The sequence below is a fragment of the Cyanistes caeruleus genome, chromosome 4, assembly GCF_971803275.1.
Source record: "Cyanistes caeruleus chromosome 4, bCyaCae1.hap1.1, whole genome shotgun sequence".
NCBI classification, from domain to species: domain Eukaryota; kingdom Metazoa; phylum Chordata; class Aves; order Passeriformes; family Paridae; genus Cyanistes; species Cyanistes caeruleus.
Genome location: NC_141704.1, coordinates 1578904 through 1598278, shown reverse-complemented (window position 1 = coordinate 1598278; position 19375 = coordinate 1578904). Strand labels below are relative to the sequence as shown.

Here is a 19375-nt window from a genome sequence, read left to right as displayed (position 1 = left end):
GGGAATGCACAGGGGGTTTATTCGATCAGCTGGAGCTGCAGAGAGCTGACTCCCAGCCCCGCCCTCAGGCGGATTTGTTCAGCACGTGCTCCATGATTTTCTTCAGGCCCAGCCAGGTCTCCTTGGCCGTGGGGATGATCTGGTTGGCGGGCAGCAGGAAGCCGTAGCGCCCCGTGTCCCGCAGCTCGAAGGCGAAGGAATATTTGATGCCGTTGTCGTAGCTCCAGTCAATGCTGCCTCCACTGGCTTGGTCTGGAAGGGAAAGGGAGAGGAATGGTGGAATTCTGTTTTCCTGCTGTTTGTATTTTGGGGGACAAGGAGGGGGTTTGGGTGGGAACGCTCAGGTGAGATGTGTGACCAGTGGTCAAAGCTGCACAAGAGCTTTGTGGCTTCCATGGGGGACAGAGCCTGTGGGAAGGACAGGGATCGGTGTCCTGGGATCCCGTGGGGAGGACAGGGATTGGTGTCCTGGGATCCTGTGGGGTCTCCTGGGATCCTGTGGGGTGTCCTGGGATCCTGTAGGGAGGACTGGGATCCTGTGGGGAGGTCAGGGATCGGTGTCCTGGGATCCTGTGGGGAGGAGGGGATCGATGTTCTGGGGTACTGTGGGGTGTCCTGGGATCCTGTGGGGGGACAGACCCTATGGGGTATCCAGGGATTGGTGTCCTGGGATCCTGTGGGGAGGACAAGGATCGGTGTCCTAAGATCCTGTGGGGTGTCCTGGGATCCTGTGGGGAGTCCTGGGATCCTGTGGGGTATCCTGGGATCAGTGTCCTGGGATCCTGTGGGGAGGATGGGGATCAGTGTCCTGGGATCCTGTGGGAAGGACACAGATCCTATGGGGAGGTCAGGGATCAGTGTCCTGGGATCCTGTGGGGAGTCCTGGGATTGGTGTCCTGGGATCCTGTGGGGTATCCTGGGATCGGTGTCCTGGGACAGCCCCTAAAAGCTCTGAGTGGCCAAATACTCACAGATGGTTTTGCAAATGGTGCCCACTTGGAAGGTGGTGCCGTAGAGGGAGTGGATGGAACTGGCGGCAGCTCTTCCCAGAGATTCCTGGAGGGGAGAGAATATGAAGGGAAAGTCAGGAAGCAGCCACACTTCCCCAGATTAAACACTGGGATTTCAGCAGAAATCTCCAAACTGCTTCGGGGACGATTCACACCAACGGCAGTCACAGTTTCCACGGCACTTCTGGGAGGTGCCACCGCAGGTGAGTTAACTTCCAGAAGGTTCTCTAAGTGTTCATCTGGTGTTTCCCTCACTGGAGTGTCAAGGGAAGGCTCAGGGGACACCAGAAATTCCCAAGTTGGGATCTTCCAATATTCCAAGGTCAACTCTGTGCTCACTTCAACTACGTAACGGGCGTTGGATGGAAATCAGAGCTGGGTTCTTTGTGAAGGAGGGAAAAAAGGCAACAAATTGCCACAGGGGAACTGAGATCAGGGAAACTTTGGGATGAGCCTGAAAAAGCTGTGGAATTCTTCTTTAGAAATATCAAAACAGTTAATCCAAACTCAAATTGGCTCTGGTTCCAAAGCCCTTTCGGCACGGGACAGAAAATTCCAGAGGCCTTTCTCGTTGGAATTACGGTTGTGAGATCCTCATTGCCCCAGAGGTGTTATTGCAGCTGCGATGGTGCCATGAGGGAAGAGCATGGAAAGGATGGAAAGGCAGCTGGAGAGGAGAGGAAGGGAAGAGGAAGAGAAGAGGAAGAGAAGAGGAAGGGAAGAGGAAGAGAAGGAGGAAGAGAAGGAAGAAGAGAAGAGGAAAAGAAGGAAGAAGAGGAGAGAAAAAGAAGGAGGAAGAGAAGGAGGAAAAGAAAGAGGAAGAGACGGGAAAGAGACAGGAAAGAGATGGGAAAGAGAGAGGAGAAAGAGAGAAGAGAGCAGAGAGAAGAGAGAAGGTAAAGCCAAGTCCTTCTGTCTCACCAGCTCGGCATAATCGTCTGGCCTGGTGCATTTGTATCCATAGGGATACATCAGGAGCTGGGAATAACTGTGGAGGGTCAGGAAGGCCTTGAAGTTTCCATGATTCTTGATGAAGTCAACAACAGATTTCACTTCCACCTCAGAGTTGGCGCTGGGCCCGTGGTAGGAGTCGGAGCAGGGTTTGTTACTGGCTCCAGGACCTGGTGGTGCAAGGAGGGAATGAACCTGTGAGGAGTGGAATTCCTGGGAGGGCAGAGCCCACAAAGCTGGGCTTTCCCAAGGACAGCCTAAAGCCAGGCCTGAAACGCTGCAAAAAGCTCAAACTGCAGCGACAGAGCTGTGAGTGTGCAAGGGATGGACTTTGAGATGGTGCAACCCAGAAGATTTTGCCCAAAAAACCCAGGGATCTCCATTTCATGTTCAGTGATTGAATGGGGCTTGGAACTGTCTGGGATAGTGGAAGGTGGATTTGCCCACTGCAGGGAGTGGAATTAAATATTTCAGGTCCTTCCAACCCAAACCATTCTGTGATTCCATGATTCCGTAATTCTACGATGCTGCCTCATGTTGTGCTCAGGATGATTAATCCCCTTTATAATCCTGGTTCTGTGTAACAGGATCCAGAATCCAGAAGCTTCCATCCCTACCTCCAAACCCTGCATCCCAGTTCCTGTTGGGATCAACTCCCACGCAGATGCTGCCGGGAATCTTGGAGCGGGTTTTCCTCCACATGCGATTCTACAACAGAAAAAAGCTCAGAAAGGAGCAAATCTGGGTGCTGGCACCAAAACTGCTCCCCAGAAAGAGCTGCTGTCCATGAGGGACTGAGCCCAGGAACGACCCCAAGAGTATTTCGGACTGCCAAGATGGACCAAGGGTTAAAAATAAAATGTATTTACTAAAACTGGGGTATTTACAGGGGGTTAGGATGGGTTCATGAGGAGATTTTTTCTGCCTAACTCATGGCATTAAGAATTCCAGGGCCCACCTCCCTCATGGTGATTATTTCTTTGGAAAAGCCTGGAATGTCACAGAGCTCAGGCAGAGCTGACCCACCGAGGTGTGAGTGTACACAAATCCATCAGGGTTGGCCACTGGCAGCAGGAAAAGATCCATCTTGTCCAGCAGGGAGGTGATGGAAGCGTCTGTTCCGTAGTCAGAGGCAATCTAGGCAGAGACAGACCTTAGCAGAGTCATTCCTTCCCAAATTCATTCCCTCAAGGCTGGATTTTGGGGTAGGGAAACAAGGAATATCCATTTTCTGCTGGCTGTAACTGTGCCTTGTTATACATGGAGTGAGCAGTGAAAATGGTTTTATATTTATTTAATATATTTGGGGTTTTATATCTATTTAATATATTTATTTTAATATATTATATATTAAACATATTTAATAATATATAATTTAATATATTATCTATAATAATATATTTAATATATAATATCTTTAAATAATAATATAATATAATAATGTAATGTAATGTAAGATAATGTAATATTATGTAATAATATAATATAATATAATATAATATAATATAATATAATATAAATATATCTTTAAATAAATTTATTTAATATATAAATTAAATCCAGCAGGATTTAAATCCTCATTTATAGAGAGCTGGAAGTCTGGGCATTTTGGGGAAGGAAACCAATCCCACTGGATTTTTCAGGGTGAGCAGAACAAAGCAGCAAAAATAATCTCAAAAAAAAAATAATCTCCAAAAAAAATCTTTGGTTATTTGTGTAACAATTTCACCTGAACCACGACATTTTGTCTGCCTAAACAAGACAGAATTTTCCAGTTTCCTCCTCAGGGAAACCCCAGCTGCTTTTGGGAATTAACAGAACCCACAGAGGGCTGACACCCTGAGAAACACCAGGAATCACTCCCTGGAGAAGCCAGGGATGAATCCCTGCCGCAGGAACCTTGTTGGCGATCCACAGGGCGCTGGCCTGGGTGACCCACTCGCGGGAATGGATGCCGGCGTCGAGCCAGATGGCCGGGCGCTTGGAGCCTCCGGTGCTGAACTGGGAAATCAAACAGGAGCAATCAACACCCCTCAGCCGAGGACATCCCATAATAGCCAGGGAATTTTAGGAATGCTCCGTCCCTCGTCCCTGTGGACGCGCTCCACGATATCCGTCGTACCTTCAGGACGTACAGAGGCCGCTTTTCGTAGGATTCCCCGATCTGGATCTTCTCCACGAAGCTGAACTCGGATGCAAGATGGTCCAGTTCTTGATTAATCTGAAAGGAAAGGTCACGAGGACATCAATGTCAGATTTGAGGACAGGAATATCATATTTATGTGTTCTTCCATTCCTTCCAGAGAACCGTGGGCTGATTCAGGTTGGAAATCCCATCCCGTTCCACACTTTCCACTATCCCAGGTTGCTCCAGCCTGGCCTTGGACACTCCCAAGGATGGGGAAGCCACAGCTTTTCTGGGCAAAAAGTTCTTTATTTCCCAATTCCAAGATCCCTTTATTTCCCTTTCTTTTGAAGGATGAGTTTTGACAGAGTCTGCAGGAGAGTTTATGGAATTTTGATCAGCGCTGGCTGATCGTTAATCAGAATTAATACTGCAAAAAACAAACCCACGTGCCAGAAAAAAACCTGCAAGGACATTTTACATCCTAACATGGGATGCTGAATTGAAGACAGCATGCAGAAAGACCAGAAACAAATGGGAATATTCTTCCCCTGAGGTTCTCACCTCATCCAGACTGTGGTAAGCACCAAAGTCGAAGCTGCTGCTGCGCTGCCTTTGGGCACTCTCGGCCATGTCTTGCTTTTCTTTGTCCAGAACATCCTAAAACAACATTTAAATGGTGAGAAGTGTCTGCTTCAGCTGCTAAAAGATAAATAAATGGAAAAGCAGTGAGTTGATGCTGGTTTAGATGCTCTTTGGGGATTACTGCTCTTGAGGAAATGTCAGATTAGGGCCCAAGTGGGTGATTTTTATCCCTAACTACTCTCAGCAGGGTTCAGTGAGCGATGAGGAACTTCAGTGTTGGAATTCCCAAATGTCCTGGGCCACAAGTCCACCTGGAATTCCTCAGGGGTGGATTTATCCATGTCACTACTCAGAGAGCACCTACAGTGATCCACGGATGGTCTTTGAGGAATAAACCACAACCTACAAAAAGAAGGGAGGATCCCACGGGAAACCGAGGATGGAAAAGCGGGAGAGAGGCCAAATTGTGAATCCGTGTTTCCAAAAGATGTAAAAAATGGGATCTGCCCACCTGCAGGTCCTCGATCAGGATGGAATATTCAATCCCCTGGGATTCCAGGAAGGCTTTCACTGACTGGACACTGAGAGCAGGAATTCTCACATCCACGGGAAGGGAGGGAGCAGAGGGATTGATCCAGAAATCCAGCTGGAGAGGAAAAGGCAAATGGATTTGGTTTGGGGAAGGAAACAGCTCTTGCAGAGTTTCAGGAATGCTGATTTCTCCCAAATCAGCAGGAGGAGCCCTGGAATGCTCCGTTCTCTGTGGCTTCACCACAGCCTTGTATCAGTTCTTGTGATAAACTAAATAAAATAATAAATACCAAAGGACTGGAGTCAGTTTTTTCATTGATTTATAGGCTTTGGTCATAAAAACAAGAGGATATTATAGTTGTCTCTGATGATTATTTTATTATTCTCCCTTTTACTAGAAACAATTTCAAGAAAAACTCCATATTCCAGTCTTAAACTATTGCTGGTTTTAATTTAATTTGAAATTATCCATATAATATTTTTTATTTAAAATTATTAATTTCTAAATTATCCATATAATTTCTAAAATTATCCATATTTCTAAATATGGATCTATAATTTCTATTAATTTCTAAACTATCCATAATTTTAATTTCTAAGATTAGAATTTAATTTTGAAATTAAATTTAGAAATTTTATGTTCTAAATTATCCATATAATATTTTAAATTTTAAATTATTAATTTCTAAATTATCCATATTTCTAAAATTATCCATATTTCTAAATATGGATAGTTAATTTCTATTAATGTCTAAATTATCCATAATTTTAATTTCTAAAATTAGAATTTAATTTCAAAAATAAATTTAGAAATTTTAACTTCTAAATTATCCATATAATATTTTTAAACCAATGATTTTAAAAAAAGAATTTTTAAATTTAAACATTCGCACCAATGGCAATAAGAGCAGTATTAACCTGGAATTTTACAGCGTGTTTTTCCTGTTTCAATACAGTGTAGACCAACTAATAAATTCCTTCCATAACTCTGGGAGACAAAACATTGCCATTCCCACTGGAAAAACAAGTTTTTCAACACTGAGATTAAGATCTAACAATTCAAACAAGATGTAAACCCAGCAGGAAAAATAAAATAAAATAAAATAAAATAAAATAAAATAAAATAAAATAAAATAAAATAAAATAAAATAAAATAAAATAAAATAAAATAAAATAAATTCTTGCCCTCCTGAACTGGTCCTTGAACTTTCATATTAAATTCAAAATGTCCAGAGAATAAATTTATTTATGGCAGCTGCTCCAGGGTGATGGGAACCTTCCAAATGAGATGGAGATTCACACCCTGAGCTGTTGGGAGCGAGGTGTGAATCCTCCATGTGAAATGTCCCAAAGCTCCTCCGTGGCCGTCACCCACCTTCAGATGTTCCAGCGATTCCAAAAGCTGCAGCTGTTTGATTTCCTCCTCATTTCTGGTCTTGATTCGGAGAACTTGGTGCCTGCAATAAACCAGCAGAAAAAGGCTGGGTGATCCGGTTTGTTCCCGGCACCGTTAATTCGGCGTTAATTGTGTGTTAAATTGTTAATTGTGTGTTAAATCAGTCGATTCGGTGTCACCCAGGACAACTTGGATGAGTTTTAAATCAAAAGGATCAACCCAGCAGCTGGTGGGAAAATAATATTCCGGTTGAGTTGGGGAAGGATCGAATATTTGGGGAGAAAACACTAAATTTGGGATTTGTTTCACCACCATTCCAGGTGGGATGAATGAACCTCTGGAAGTGCCTCATTCCATGGGTTGGAGTGATCAACTCACCAGCTGGGAGCACAAACTGCACAATTGGAAACATTTTTAAGATGGAAATGAGGTAAAAAGGGTGGACTTGGGTGTTTATTTACAGCTGCTGAAGATGGACTCGTTAACACCACGTTTACACCAGGTTTACACCACATTTACACCACATTTACACCAGTTTCCTCTCCCTGGCCAGCAGAGGGGGAAGATCTTTTTGAACCTTAAGTTTTTCCACATTAGTAATTTATTATTGGATTCTCCATCGCCATAAACTTTATCTTGGATTTTGCTGAGAATTAACCACAACTGCTGAGAAATGGATTCACAAGAATTCACTTCAGGATGAAATGATCGAATTATCCCCTCCTGGCTTTACAAATCCCTGAGTTTTGGGACATTCTTTATATTATTTTTTATTATCCTTAAACCTTCATACATAAATTTATTCACTGGAATCTAGTGCTCACTTAGTGCACCTCAGGATTTTATAATCTTTAATTATTTTTAATTAAATTTATTTTTAATTAAAGATTTTATAATCTTTAATTATTAATGCTTTTCCATGGTTAGTGAGGCTGTGAGAAAATATCCCGTGGGATAATTTTTGCAACGGGACACAAAGACAAACCTTTAGAATTTAATGGTTGGAAATCAGGATTTGAAAGGCTGAAGGAGAAATAAGAAAGTTTGGGGTAAAAAAAGGGGAAATGGTGAACTTTTCTGATCTGAGGACAGGTTCTGGTGTGCAGTGAGGTTCAGCTCAAGCCAAAATCAAACCTTGGATGAACAGGAATTGAGGATCTCAACTCCACAACCCAAATAAAAATAAAGAAATGTTCCCTCAAACACCAAAGCAACAAGAACAATCACAAAAACAAAACAAAAGAATGTTCCCCAAGCAGATTTTGTTAAGTTGAGAGCGTGAAAATCAACAAGAACCAGCCCTAAATGAAATGTTTTCCACAAAAGCATAACTCACCCAACGAAGGTTTCCAGGCACAGGGAAACCCCGATGAGGGCACTGAAGATCAAAATCAGCTTCATGTTTGCTGCGAGTTCAGCTGGGCCTGGCAAAGGGGGAATTTATACAGAGCTTTATTTTTCAGATGAAACGCATCCGATAAAACCTATCGCTCCATGTGATCAAGTTCTCACATTTATCAGAGCCTTCAAGGTAATCACCGGGCCGATTTCACCTCCAAAAAAAATAAAAATATTTTCCACTGACACATCCAAAGCAGCGGGGGAGGAGTCGGTCCCAAAGCTCCGACCACAAAAATGTGCGTGTCCTTCCGCAAGTTTTTCAGGACAGAGGAAAACCGGGACGAACTGAACTCGTCCCAGATCCCACCGAGCTCTGCCAGCTCCTTCCTTGTGTCCATTCCTTGTTCCAAAGGGTGTTTGAGTAGTTCTGGGGGAACAGCAGATTCCTGCCTGAGCTTTGGGAATAATCTCCAGCTGTGGCTGTCCCACAGGGCTGCTGGATAAAGTTGTTGTTTATTCAAATAAAGAGGTTTTTGAGGGACAGGCAGGAGCTGTCACACCTGGGGTTCCTGGGGAGAAGGGACAAAGGGAGATGTTCAGCTGTTCAATCCAACTCAGGAGAAGGAGGAAAGGAATTCCCTGACAATTCTCAGAGGAAATTTTAATAAAGATCTCGGTTTGTATCACTCACTCCTCCCTGAGGAGCCTCCTCTCACCTCCACTCCCTCCCTGCTCCTCCACAGGTGTCCTGTCATGGTCACAGCTCCGAGCAAACCCTTTGTCTCATGGTTTTGGGAGCAAAGGCAGCCCCGGGCAGGGATTATTCCTGTTTTGGGATGTAGGATTGAGTCATCTTGTAACTGCTGTGTCTTGGGGGCAGCAGGAAAACTGCTCTGATCTCTAAGGTTTAACCAAACCCAGTGCCTGGGGGGAAAAGATCTCCACTCCCTCAACTCAAACCAAATAACAAAAATTTATCCCAAGAGACAGGAACCACCGCAGGAATTTCCTGCTCCTGGAGCTACAGCAACTCTGGTGGGAGTCAAATCCCACCTGTAGCTTCCAGACTCCAATATTTGATAAGGAATCAGCTGACTGTCCACGCCACCTGCCACGGGTCACTCTTTGAAAACAGGAAAGAGGGATTTAATCTAGGGCAAAATTAGAGCTTCTTTCATTACTCATTCTACATCCCACATGGATTTAAAGGCTGCCAGGAAACCCTGCCAAACCTGATGTCAGGATCCGAAGTGTCCCAACAAGCTCTGAGTGCCCTGATCGGCATCCCCTGGGGCCTCCACCCACTGCATTTCAGGAGCTGCATCTGAATCCAAACCTCTCATCCGCTGGAGGGGCTGCAGGGCCCCCAGCAGTGACCTGCTGGAGCCAGGAGGTCCTAAAGGGTCTGGAGATAAACCCTGAGCATCCATGAGACTGGAGTGAATCCAGAGGAGCTCCAGGGCTGGAGCCCCTCAGCTCCGGAACCAGGCTGGGAGAGCTGGGAACGTTCTGCTGGAGAAGGGAAGGATCCAGGGAGAGCTTCCAGCACATTCCAGGGCCTGGAGGGGCTCCAGGAGAGCTGGAGAGGGACTGGGGACAAAGCCTGGAGGGACAGGACACAGGGAATGGCTTCCCACTGCCAGAGGGCAGGGATGGATGGGATTTGGGAAGGAATTCCCAGAGAAGCTGTGGCTGCCCCTGGATCTCTGGAATGTCCAAGGCCAGGTTGGACACTGGGATTTGGAGCAGCCTGGAACAGTGGAACTGGGTGGGCTTTGAGGTCCCTTCCCACCCAAACCATTTTAAGAGGCTGAAAACATCAGCAGGGTTGATGGCAGGGTCCAGAAGGGGAGCGGCAGGAGGGCAAAGGTGACACAGCAAGGCAGGTGGAGAAGGGAGCTCACCACAAGCAGCAGAGCCCCACGGATCCAACCAAGAGCAGCAGAGCAGGTCTGGTGGCACTGAGCAGGTCCAGGTCCTCGGACAGCTCCCAGGACGTCACCAAGTCCCCCCTGAAGCAACTCAAACCAACCCCAAACCAACTGGGCTGAGCTGCAGCAGAGCTGGGTGGGTGGAGGGTGTGTGGGTGAGGCCGGGCAGGGCTCTCCTGCGGGGTGGGACGTGCTCTCCACGCAGCCCTGCCGAGGTTTGGAGTCACCCCGTGAGTCAGGAGCACCCCGGTGACACCCGAGACAGCTCCAGGTTAAATCAACCTTAGCCAACCAAACCAACTCTGCGCCTGAAATTGATGCCTTGATAAAAATTTTCATTGTGCTGTCACTGAGACCCCCACAAGCCCTCAACAACAACTGGAAAAACTCCAAAAATCCTCAAATTCCAGTGGAGTCCGTCAATTTTTGTAAAATCCAGACCCTTTGTTGTTGGTGCCTCAAATGACTCAAACCAAGATCCAGGGTTGTAGCCTCTCCCATCAATTTTAGGCAAAAAATCCAAGAAACTTTTCACCTTTGGATTGAAATATTTCAGTGCCATGGCAAAGGGCTCCACTGGCAACTCATCTCCTGGATAATCAGCATTAATTGGCTATAACGCCAATTTATTTTGGATTACTGATGAGGGAATTATTATTTCTGTAAATAATGGATTGCCTCCATGTCCTTAATCCATCCTGGAAATGCCCTGGATACAGAATGAGTAGGGATTTCAGTATGTGGTTTACCATTTGTACACTTAGAATTAATTTTAGAAGCAGAACTCATATTTTTGATGTTTCTGGAAAATCTGCAGCTTTATGTCAGTGTAATGATCCTGGCTTCCAACTCAATTTTCTTTAAATTAGGAAATCGAGACCTTCAGATTTGGAGGGTTAGCCTCAGAAACAAAATTCTTTCCATTTACAGCATTTCAGAGCAGAAATATGAAGTTTAAACCTGTACAAAAATTTGAAGTCACGTGTTGAAAATGATATAACTTTCCTAACTAATTTTTAATTGGTTATTTTAATTATTTATGAGCAGTACCCATTTTTAACCAGCACTTCTCCACAGACCTTTACTATTACTTTATCATTAAATCATCAATTAAGTGTGTTAAAACTAACCCTGACAAACTTCAATGAACAGACACAAAGAATTTGAGGACTGGGCTTGTGGAATATTAAATTTATGGCCCTTCAAGGATATTGAAATAACCAGAAAATTAGAGGAAATTAAGGCCTGAAAGGTTGGAGACTCCATGTATGAGAAAAAGATAACAAAATTACTAAATAATTTGGATGGAATCAATATAAAAAGTGAGGAAATTAATAGGGAACACAATACTAATTAATGAAGAGGATGGTGCAATTTAGAACCAATAAACATTAATTTGCTTGTTAAAATGTATATACAAAAGTTTTATACTGGGGCTCATGTGGAGGCCTGAACTTTGTCAGTCGCACGCATGAACTTTGGCCAGGAATAAACAGCTGACTTGCTAACATTTTTAAAAAGATAACGTTAAAAGTCTTATTTATTCCCACGGTTTCAGCGACACTTGAAATATGAAGTTGTGCTCTCACAGAAATACAAACTTGCACCTATGCAGAAATACAAAACTACACTTGCATAGCGTGCAAACAGACGTAAAACCCCTTAAAATTTTACTTGATAGTGGCAACGTGTTGGTCTGACATGGCAGTGTGTAATTAAACAATTTAGCTATAAAGACAATTTAAAAAAAAAAAAAAAAAAAAAAAAAAAAAAAAAAAAAAAAGAGCAAAATGTGTCCCCGTGAGGGCTCCTTTGCCCCCCTCCAACATGGCGGCTCCCTCACGCCCTTCCCGCCAAAAGGGGAGCTCGAGCGCCCGCCCCCTTTGCCCCGCCCCCGGCGCGGCCTGTGACGCGGCGCGAGCGCCCGCGCAGGCGCACAAAGCGCGAGGCCGCGGCGGCGTGAGGGGAGCCGAGAGCCCCGGCGGGAAAAGGGGAAGAAAGTGCCCGGCCTGAGGGGCCAGCGGGACAGATCTGGGCAGAGGTGAGGTAAAACCTGGGGAGGAGGAAGAGCGGAGGTTTGGGAGGACGACGGTGAGGTTTGGGGAGGTGGAGCGGTGAAATTTGGAGAGGGAGTTTGGGTGGGGAGAAGGGAGATTCGGGGAGGGCGAGCGGAGAGGTTTGAGGAGAAGGACGGTGAGGTCCGGAGAGATGAAATGGGAGGAGGGGGAGAAGTGAGGATTGAGGAGTGGGAGGAGCAGAGGTTTGGGGCGGGGAAGTTTGAGAAGAGGGAGAGGTTAAATTCGGGGAAGGGGATCAGAGATGTTTGTGGTGAGGAAGACGAGAGCTTTGGGGTGGAGGAAAGGTGAAGTTGAGGATGGATCGAGATTTGGGGGGAGATATGGGGGTCGCCTGCCTGTGTCAGAGTTATTTCCTTCGCATAAGGTTTTACTGGGCATAAAGGAGGAAATAAAATCTGTAGGTTTCATATGACAGAAAACAGTTACCTACTGAAATAAGTGAGAATTTCCGGTAAAAACACTGGTCTTGCCTGAAGGAGGCAGGAGCTTTCCCTCCTCCTTTTGAAGGATATTATTGTTCAGAAACGAGGGAGAAGATGGACACTGTTCCTCTGTAAACTGGCTGAGGATCTTTCTGCTGTGTAAAAATTCACGGATTTTACCTTTTTCCTGTGTTCTTACAGATAATGACGCCAAATAAGAGTCCAGACACTTCCCTCATTGACCTGGCTGTGAAGATGAGGAAACAGGCTGAGACCAGGAAGGTGGTGCTGGCCTGGGGATTCCTCAATTTATCCGTAGCAGGCATGATCTACACTGAAATGTGAGTTAATTGTCCCGTCTGATTCAAACCAGCAAAGATTCTACCACGTGGAGCTCTAAATATTCCCCAAGATGGATTTTCTGCTAAATTCTCCCTTTTTGTTTTGCTTTTCAGGACTGGGAAACTCCTGAGCACGTATTACAACATCACCTGCTTTCCACTCTGGTACATTGGTGAGTCATTGCAGCATTTAAATCAAATTTCAGGAGTGTTTTTTACTCATTTTTATTGCTGGGAGGTCATTTTTTAAGGTAGGGATTTTTTTCTGTTTGAGTTCTAAACCAAAACTTTGTTTTGCTTTCTGTGATCTCGCTTGAAACTGCTGGAATTCCATCTTTTTAGTGGCAGATAAGGAGTGATAACAGCTTTTTCTCTGCCATGAAAGGGCAGGAAAAACTTATTTAATGCATGAAATCTTTTTTAATGTGTGGATTAAGGCTTTAGAGAGCCTTAGAATTATTTTCCTGCTGTGTTGTGCTCTGGGTGTGGTGGTATTTTACAACAATTCAAGCTGGTTTCAGAGGAGACTCCATCAAACAGGATGGAAAGAAGCAAGAATCATGAGATTTCTTTTTTGGAAAATAAAAATCCCATTTTAAAAATTAAATTTTAAAACCTATAAATTAATTTCAACACTGAGGAGAATTTCCTCCAATGGTTCTTGCATAAGAAAGTGAAGAAATCTTTGATATTTCCCCAAACTGGCAGCACTAATAATGACCTGTTTTTAATAGACATAGCCTGGTTCTGCAGATAATGTAATTTTTGCTCAAACCATGACAGAAACTGGTGTGCTTCTTGCAGAATTTGCCCTGGCAGCCCTGTTCAGCCTCAATGCCCTGTTTGATTTCTGGAGGTACTTCACCTACACTGCAGCACCAACCAGCTTGGTCACAAGTCCCAGCCAGCAGATCATGGGCTGGCTGCGCAAGGCAGGTGGGGAATAAACCCTCTTTTTAATCTTTTTCATGGTTTTTTGTTGTTGTTCTTCTGGGTTCTTTATTCTGAATTATCTCCCCTGACAAGAGCTCTAAACTGAGCTGGGTGTTTGGGGTTGTTCTGTGCAGGGTTGTTCTGTTCAGTTGGGCTCTGTGTTGTTTGGTTTATGGCCATTTGAGGTGGAACTAATTACGTTTTAGATAACTGAGACATCAATTAGTGTGGTAAAGATGAGAACAGTGAGCAGGTGGAGGAGCTGATGGAATATTAGAGAACCCCCCCAGCAGGATTTATTCCCAGTTGGGGGTCACAGCTCTCAGTTCTATCTAAGTTCTGTAGGGACCAGGTTTTCAGTGTCCCTTTTACCATTAAATCACAATTATTCAGTGTTTAAAGAAGAGCAATTCAAGGCTGTTACATCCTCACTTGTAACCCTGCTGGTCCTTCCCTTGCAGCTGTCCAAATCACCCCTCCACGTGAGGCAGCAGCCAAGAGGGTGCTGTCCCTGACGCCATCCCCTCCGATCCAGGGCCAGTGTGTGCTGAGCTACAGCCCCTCACGCTCGCCCAGCTCCAGTCCCAAGTTCTCTGGGAGCTGCCTGAGCGGGTACAGCCCCCAGCTGCAGGCTCTGGCAGGGACCAGCCCCTCTCACAGCCCCTCTGGCACTTACTCACCCAGCAGCAGCTACAGCAAGGTAATGAGCAGGGAAAATCCTAAGGGCACGGCTTGAGCCTTGTAAAAGAGGAAAAAAAAAATTAATTTTGTTTTTGTTTTGTTTTTTTCCCAAGGTTTCCAGCTTCAGCCACTCTCCCAATGGATCTCCCTATTCCATGAGTGTGGGGCCTGTGGACAGTGGTGGGATAAGGTCTCACTACCGATTCTCCCCCATTCTGTACAACAATTCCACCTACAAAGATGACTGTATAACAGATGTCAAATCCCTGGACACCTTCCTGAGGAACGAGGAGGAGAAACAGCACCGAGTTCAGTTAGGTAAATCGAGGAATTTGGTGGGAAAAGCTTGGAAGGAAAGAAGTGTTTGGTTTATCCAAGATTGGCTTTTGTGATGGGAGAAGTACCAGGAAAAAAAGGCCATTTATGGATCACCTGTGAGCCTGGCAAAGGAGCTGCTCCTAGTGAGGAGTTGGGGCTGGAGGTAGAACCCCATTGTTTCTCCTTCTCCAGTTATTCCTGGGAACAGGATCTAAGCATGGGAATGCTGATGGATTATCTCTGTAGCAATTGTTTCCTGTAATGGACTGAGATAAGATCACCTTGATAAGAGGGGGATTTTGTCCAGGTGGTTTCAGATAAAGGGGCTGAATCCAGCAGATTTTTCTCCTGGATTGGGACAATCAAGATAAGGATAAAGGGGATGAACTACACCCAGTAAAGTTTTGTCCTGGATTGGGACAATCAAGATAAGGGTGAATCCAGTCTTTCTGCAGAGTGATTTCAGTGTATTCACTCACACTGACCTGTTGTCCCTGTGCTGTTTGTTCCAGAATCACTTGGCAATTATTAAAGTTAACTTCTTAATGAATTAATCTTTTCAGGAAGCTCAGATTCCAGCTCTCCCTCCAGCAGCCCAACCTTTTGGAACTACAGCCGGTCTATGGCAGACCACGCACAGATCCTGAGGAAGTTCCAGTATCAGCTGGCCTGCAGGTCCCAGGCTCCTTCTGCACACAAGGATGAAGCTGATCTCAGCTCCAAACAGGCTGCAGAAGAGGTAAATTCCACAGGAAGAAACGGTCAAGAGGGAAAAATGGGATTTTTAAACATACCTTTGTGGAAAAGTTTGGATTTGAGCCGGGCCAGGAATGTGGGGGGAAAAGTCCTCCAGCTTTCAGCCGGCTCCTTTCTTTTGCAAGCAGCAGGAATTGTCACAGACACCAAAAACTCTGTGTTCTGTGAGGTTTTCTTATGGATTTAATAAACCTTTCCATAGGTTTGGGCACGGGTGACAATGAACCGGCAGCTCCTGGATCACATGGATTCCTGGACAGCGAAATTCAGGAATGTAAGTCCCTCTCTGAGGAATTCCAAGTGCAGTGGGAAAATTCCTCCGTGTGCCTGGGATGGGAAGGGTTGCAGTGCCTGAGTGTTGGGGTGGTCTGACACACACAAATCCCACAAATTTATCATCTCCCTGATACCCTGGGACAAACAGGAGAGGAACTGGATCCATCAGTTCGTGCTTGGAGGGCTGTGATTCGTAATCCCCTTTCCTCATAGTCCAGAGAAGCTTTACCTGGTACAGATGGGTTTTCCCAACTCCTGTACATTGAATTTTCTGCCTTTTCAGAGGCTGTTAAAGGATCACTTTAATTCTGCCTGGCTTGATAATTAAATTAAATCAAATTATTTCCCTCCTTGATTGGCATCAGTGTTTCTGTTCAGCTGCTCTGTGGTCGTGGTGGGGATGATTGTAGGGTTTAAGCTGAGGGATTTATTAAACATTCCTGTTGCTTCTGAGCTGGAATTTTCCCCTTTTTTCCTCCTAGTGGATCAATGACACCATCCTGGTGCCACTTGTGGAAGAGATGGAATCTGTGAGCACTCAGCTGAGGAGGATGGGCTGTCCAGAACTGCAGATTGGAGGTAGGATCAGCAGCCTGGGAATTCCCTTGGAATGGGTGTTACATAAATTAGATCTGGGAAATATTTTTATTCCATTTCTGCTCTCTTTTGGTTTATTTATTCTATAAATATCAATGCTTGGACACTTGGATAAAATTTTTAAATATCTCTTTCTTATTTCCCCAATAAATTTAATTTTACAGCTCAAATTATCATTAATAATAATTATTAATCAGTCAGAAAGCATTTCAAAGACAGATATGCTGTAAATTTTGCTCCCAAAAATCTCACTGTCTCCACTGCTGTGTGCTTTTCCAGGTTCTTCCTTCAAATCACCACAAATCCTGAAGGAACTGGGTTCTTTAAAAATTTTTAAAAATTTGAAAAAAATCAATTTTTTTAAAAGTTCTAATGAACTGGAGTTGTGTTTTTCATGTCAGGTTGGGATTCTGTAGCAGCTGCTTCTCCTGCAGTTTCAGATGAACTGAGCAGTAGATTTGATGTGCTGCCCTTTAATTAAATTAAAAAAAACCCCTATTTTTGGGTTCTTCTTAAAGTATTTCCAAAATCTACTATTGCAAAGTGCTTAAAAAAACCCCTTTAATTTTCACTTTGATTTCTCCCACTTGTCTGAGTTTCCCTGTATTTGATGTGAGGGGTTTTGTGTTGCAGAAGCCAGCATCAGCAGCCTCAAACAGGCAGCCCTGGTGAAAGCTCCGCTCATCCCGACCCTCAACGCCCTGGTGCAGTACTTGGATCTCACCCCAAACCAGGAATATTTGGTGGAAAGGATCAGAGGTTTGTGCTCTGGCTGTTTTTCCAAACATTTGTCTCGTTTTTCCAAACATTTCCCATACTGCAGTGAACTTTTTGGTTTTGGATCTCTGGATCCATCCAAGGCCATCCAAGGTTGGATATTGGAGCAGCCTGGGAGAGTGGGAGGTGTCCCTGTCCCCCTGGAGGATCCTTCAGTTTCCCAAAAATCCAAACCATTCCATGATTTCCTCCTGCTTGCTCAGGGTGCAAAGGGATTGAATCACTCTGGGAACAAAAATCCTCCTGTGACTTCACCTCTTTTATTATTTTATTATATTTTATTTTATTATATTTTATTTTCTTTTATTATATTTTATTTTCTTTTATTATATTTTCTTTTCTTGTATTATATTTTCTTTTATTATATTATATTTTCTTTTATTTTCTTATATTTTCTTATGTTTTTCTTATATTTTCTTATATTTTTATTATATTTTCTTATATTTTTTATTATATTTCATTTTATTATATTTTCTTTTCTTTATTATATAATGTTTATGGTATTATATTTATTATATTTTATTTATTATATTTTATTATATTAATCAATTTATCATATATTTTATTATATAGTATATTGTATTATAATATAGTCATATAATATAGTCATTATATATTATAATAGTCATATTATAATATAGTCATTATATATTATAATATAGTTATATATTATATTATGGTCATGATATATCATAATGTATTTATTTAATAAATGTAATAAATTTATTATATTTATTTAAGGAATGTATTAAGTTTATTTAATATAGTTATTATTTTTATGAAATATACTTATTAAATAAAATTGTTAATTTTATTATTTTTATTATATTACATATATATTAAAATATTATTATATTTATTATTATCCCCCTTTTAGCAATAACTTCCCCATCAATCTTGGGGATTTCCCCCATTTTCTTGACCCCTTTGTTTAGATTCCCTTTCCACTCCCCAGGAAGTAGAATAACTGTTGTTGCTTCCAGAACTTTCCCAGGGAGGATGCATGAGCTCCTTCCGATGGAACGGAGGAGGGGATTTCAAGGGCAGGAAATGGGACACCGACCTTCCCACCGACTCCTCGGTGAGTTTCCAGGGAAACCTGCAGCCCAGGCCTTAAATCTGCTTGGATTTTGGGATAGGGATTGGAGGGAGCAACCAGGAAATCTTTGAGAAACACAGGAAAATCAGAGAATGGAGCTTTGCAGCTTTTCTGCTGGATAATTCAAAATATTCCATTGCTGCAAGTGGAAAATTAACCTTGAAATTGGATTTTTCTCTTTGGGAACACGGTTAAATATTTGGAATTGTCCCAGCTGTGAAGCAGCTCTGAGTGTCCTGATAAGCAGGAACAGCTCAAAAGTGCAAATAAAGAAATTTTTATATTCATTTAAGGCTATTATAAATAAACAAATAGACTATTTCACATTTTCTGGTAATTGTGGATAATACAGCGCTGTGAGCTCCAGATTTTTTTAAGATTTGTGGCATTATTTCCAGCAAATCTTCTCTTTTCCCTGTCAAACAGCTCCTGTTTGGTATAAGTAGCACAGAAAGCACCAGATCACAGACAATTTACTGATGTTACCCACAATAAAATATTGAGAACTCTCCAAAAAGGGCTAAAACAAAAGTTTTGGGCTCATCCCAAAACTTTATTTCACAATTTTGGCATTGCTAAGACTTGTGGCCAGCCCAGACTTTTCCATGAGCACAAGGGAGAAGTTTCCTTGTGGGGTTTGGGGTTGTCAGAGCTGATTTTGAGCTCCTCTGCTCAAATCTGGAACTGATGATGCTGCTCCTGAGACTGGGGTTAAACCAGCATTGTAAGCACAAGGCTGGGATTAACTCTTGGGCTCATGGGGAGGAAGCTGCTGGGTTTTGGGGCCATTCCAGTGAGATTTGGTTGTTTTTACCCAGATCCTGATGCACGTGTTCTGCACTTACCTGGACTCCAGGCTCCCTCCTCACCCCAAGTATCCCGACGGCAAAACCTTCACTTCCCAGCACTTCATCCAGACTCCGGATAAACCAGGTACTGGGCTGGCCTGGAGCTGCTCTTTTCCTCTGGGCATCACAGCAGCACCTCTGAAATCTGTTTGTTTTTTTTTTTTAATTAATTTTTAATTCAGACACTTCAAATGAAAACTTATTCTGCATCTACCAGAGCAGCATCAACCCACCCCACTACGAGCTGATCTACGAGTGCCACGTCTACAGCCTGCCCAAGGTCTGGGGCTTTCTTCTCCTCCTGCTCTCAGGAATCATTTCCAGGAATGATTTGGGGGCTTTTTAAATCCCAGACACATTTTTTGTTGTCCATTTACAC

The 19375-nt window shown here is 43.5% G+C and overlaps 2 protein-coding genes across 11 annotated transcripts in view; one reads left to right on the top strand and one right to left on the bottom strand.

Annotated features, from left to right (window-relative positions):
* LOC111923181 (carboxypeptidase A2-like) overlaps window positions 1-19375 on the bottom strand; it is a 25216-nt gene continuing 5841 nt past the window's right edge. Inside the window, exons 1-14 of one of the 9 annotated variants that reach the window (XM_086886317.1) lie at window positions 15438-15602; window positions 14758-14909; window positions 14325-14382; window positions 7935-8022; window positions 6578-6659; window positions 5183-5317; window positions 4651-4746; window positions 4084-4182; window positions 3861-3962; window positions 2988-3098; window positions 2579-2669; window positions 1932-2131; window positions 972-1056; window positions 1-252 (exon numbers count right to left, since the gene is read on the bottom strand). In XM_086886317.1, the coding sequence (XP_086742443.1) occupies window positions 65-252; window positions 972-1056; window positions 1932-2131; window positions 2579-2669; window positions 2988-3098; window positions 3861-3962; window positions 4084-4182; window positions 4651-4746; window positions 5183-5317; window positions 6578-6659; window positions 7935-7999 (1254 nt within the window). In that variant the 5' untranslated portion in view covers window positions 8000-8022; window positions 14325-14382; window positions 14758-14909; window positions 15438-15602 and the 3' untranslated portion in view covers window positions 1-64. Of the gene's footprint in view, window positions 253-971; window positions 1057-1931; window positions 2132-2578; window positions 2670-2987; window positions 3099-3860; window positions 3963-4083; window positions 4183-4650; window positions 4747-5182; window positions 5318-6577; window positions 6660-7934; window positions 8023-8110; window positions 11654-14324; window positions 14383-14757; window positions 14910-15128; window positions 15372-15437; window positions 15652-18993; window positions 19142-19375 lie in introns of those variants that run through there. The other 8 variants (XM_086886316.1, XM_086886315.1, XM_023918860.2 and 5 more) reach the window with 8 other exon arrangements.
* Window positions 11756-19375, top strand: part of TMEM209 (transmembrane protein 209) — a 9820-nt gene continuing 2200 nt past the window's right edge. The window contains exons 1-13 of one of the 2 annotated variants that reach the window (XM_086886307.1): window positions 11756-11911; window positions 12572-12711; window positions 12826-12884; window positions 13516-13647; window positions 14106-14344; window positions 14439-14643; window positions 15207-15382; window positions 15602-15673; window positions 16158-16254; window positions 16906-17031; window positions 18033-18130; window positions 18967-19081; window positions 19179-19276. In XM_086886307.1, coding sequence (XP_086742433.1) covers window positions 12575-12711; window positions 12826-12884; window positions 13516-13647; window positions 14106-14344; window positions 14439-14643; window positions 15207-15382; window positions 15602-15673; window positions 16158-16254; window positions 16906-17031; window positions 18033-18130; window positions 18967-19081; window positions 19179-19276 — 1554 coding nt within the window. In that variant the 5' untranslated portion in view covers window positions 11756-11911; window positions 12572-12574. Of the gene's footprint in view, window positions 11912-12149; window positions 12233-12571; window positions 12712-12825; window positions 12885-13515; window positions 13648-14105; window positions 14345-14438; window positions 14644-15206; window positions 15383-15601; window positions 15674-16157; window positions 16255-16905; window positions 17032-18032; window positions 18131-18966; window positions 19082-19178; window positions 19277-19375 lie in introns of those variants that run through there. The other variant, XM_023918857.2, reaches the window with a different exon arrangement.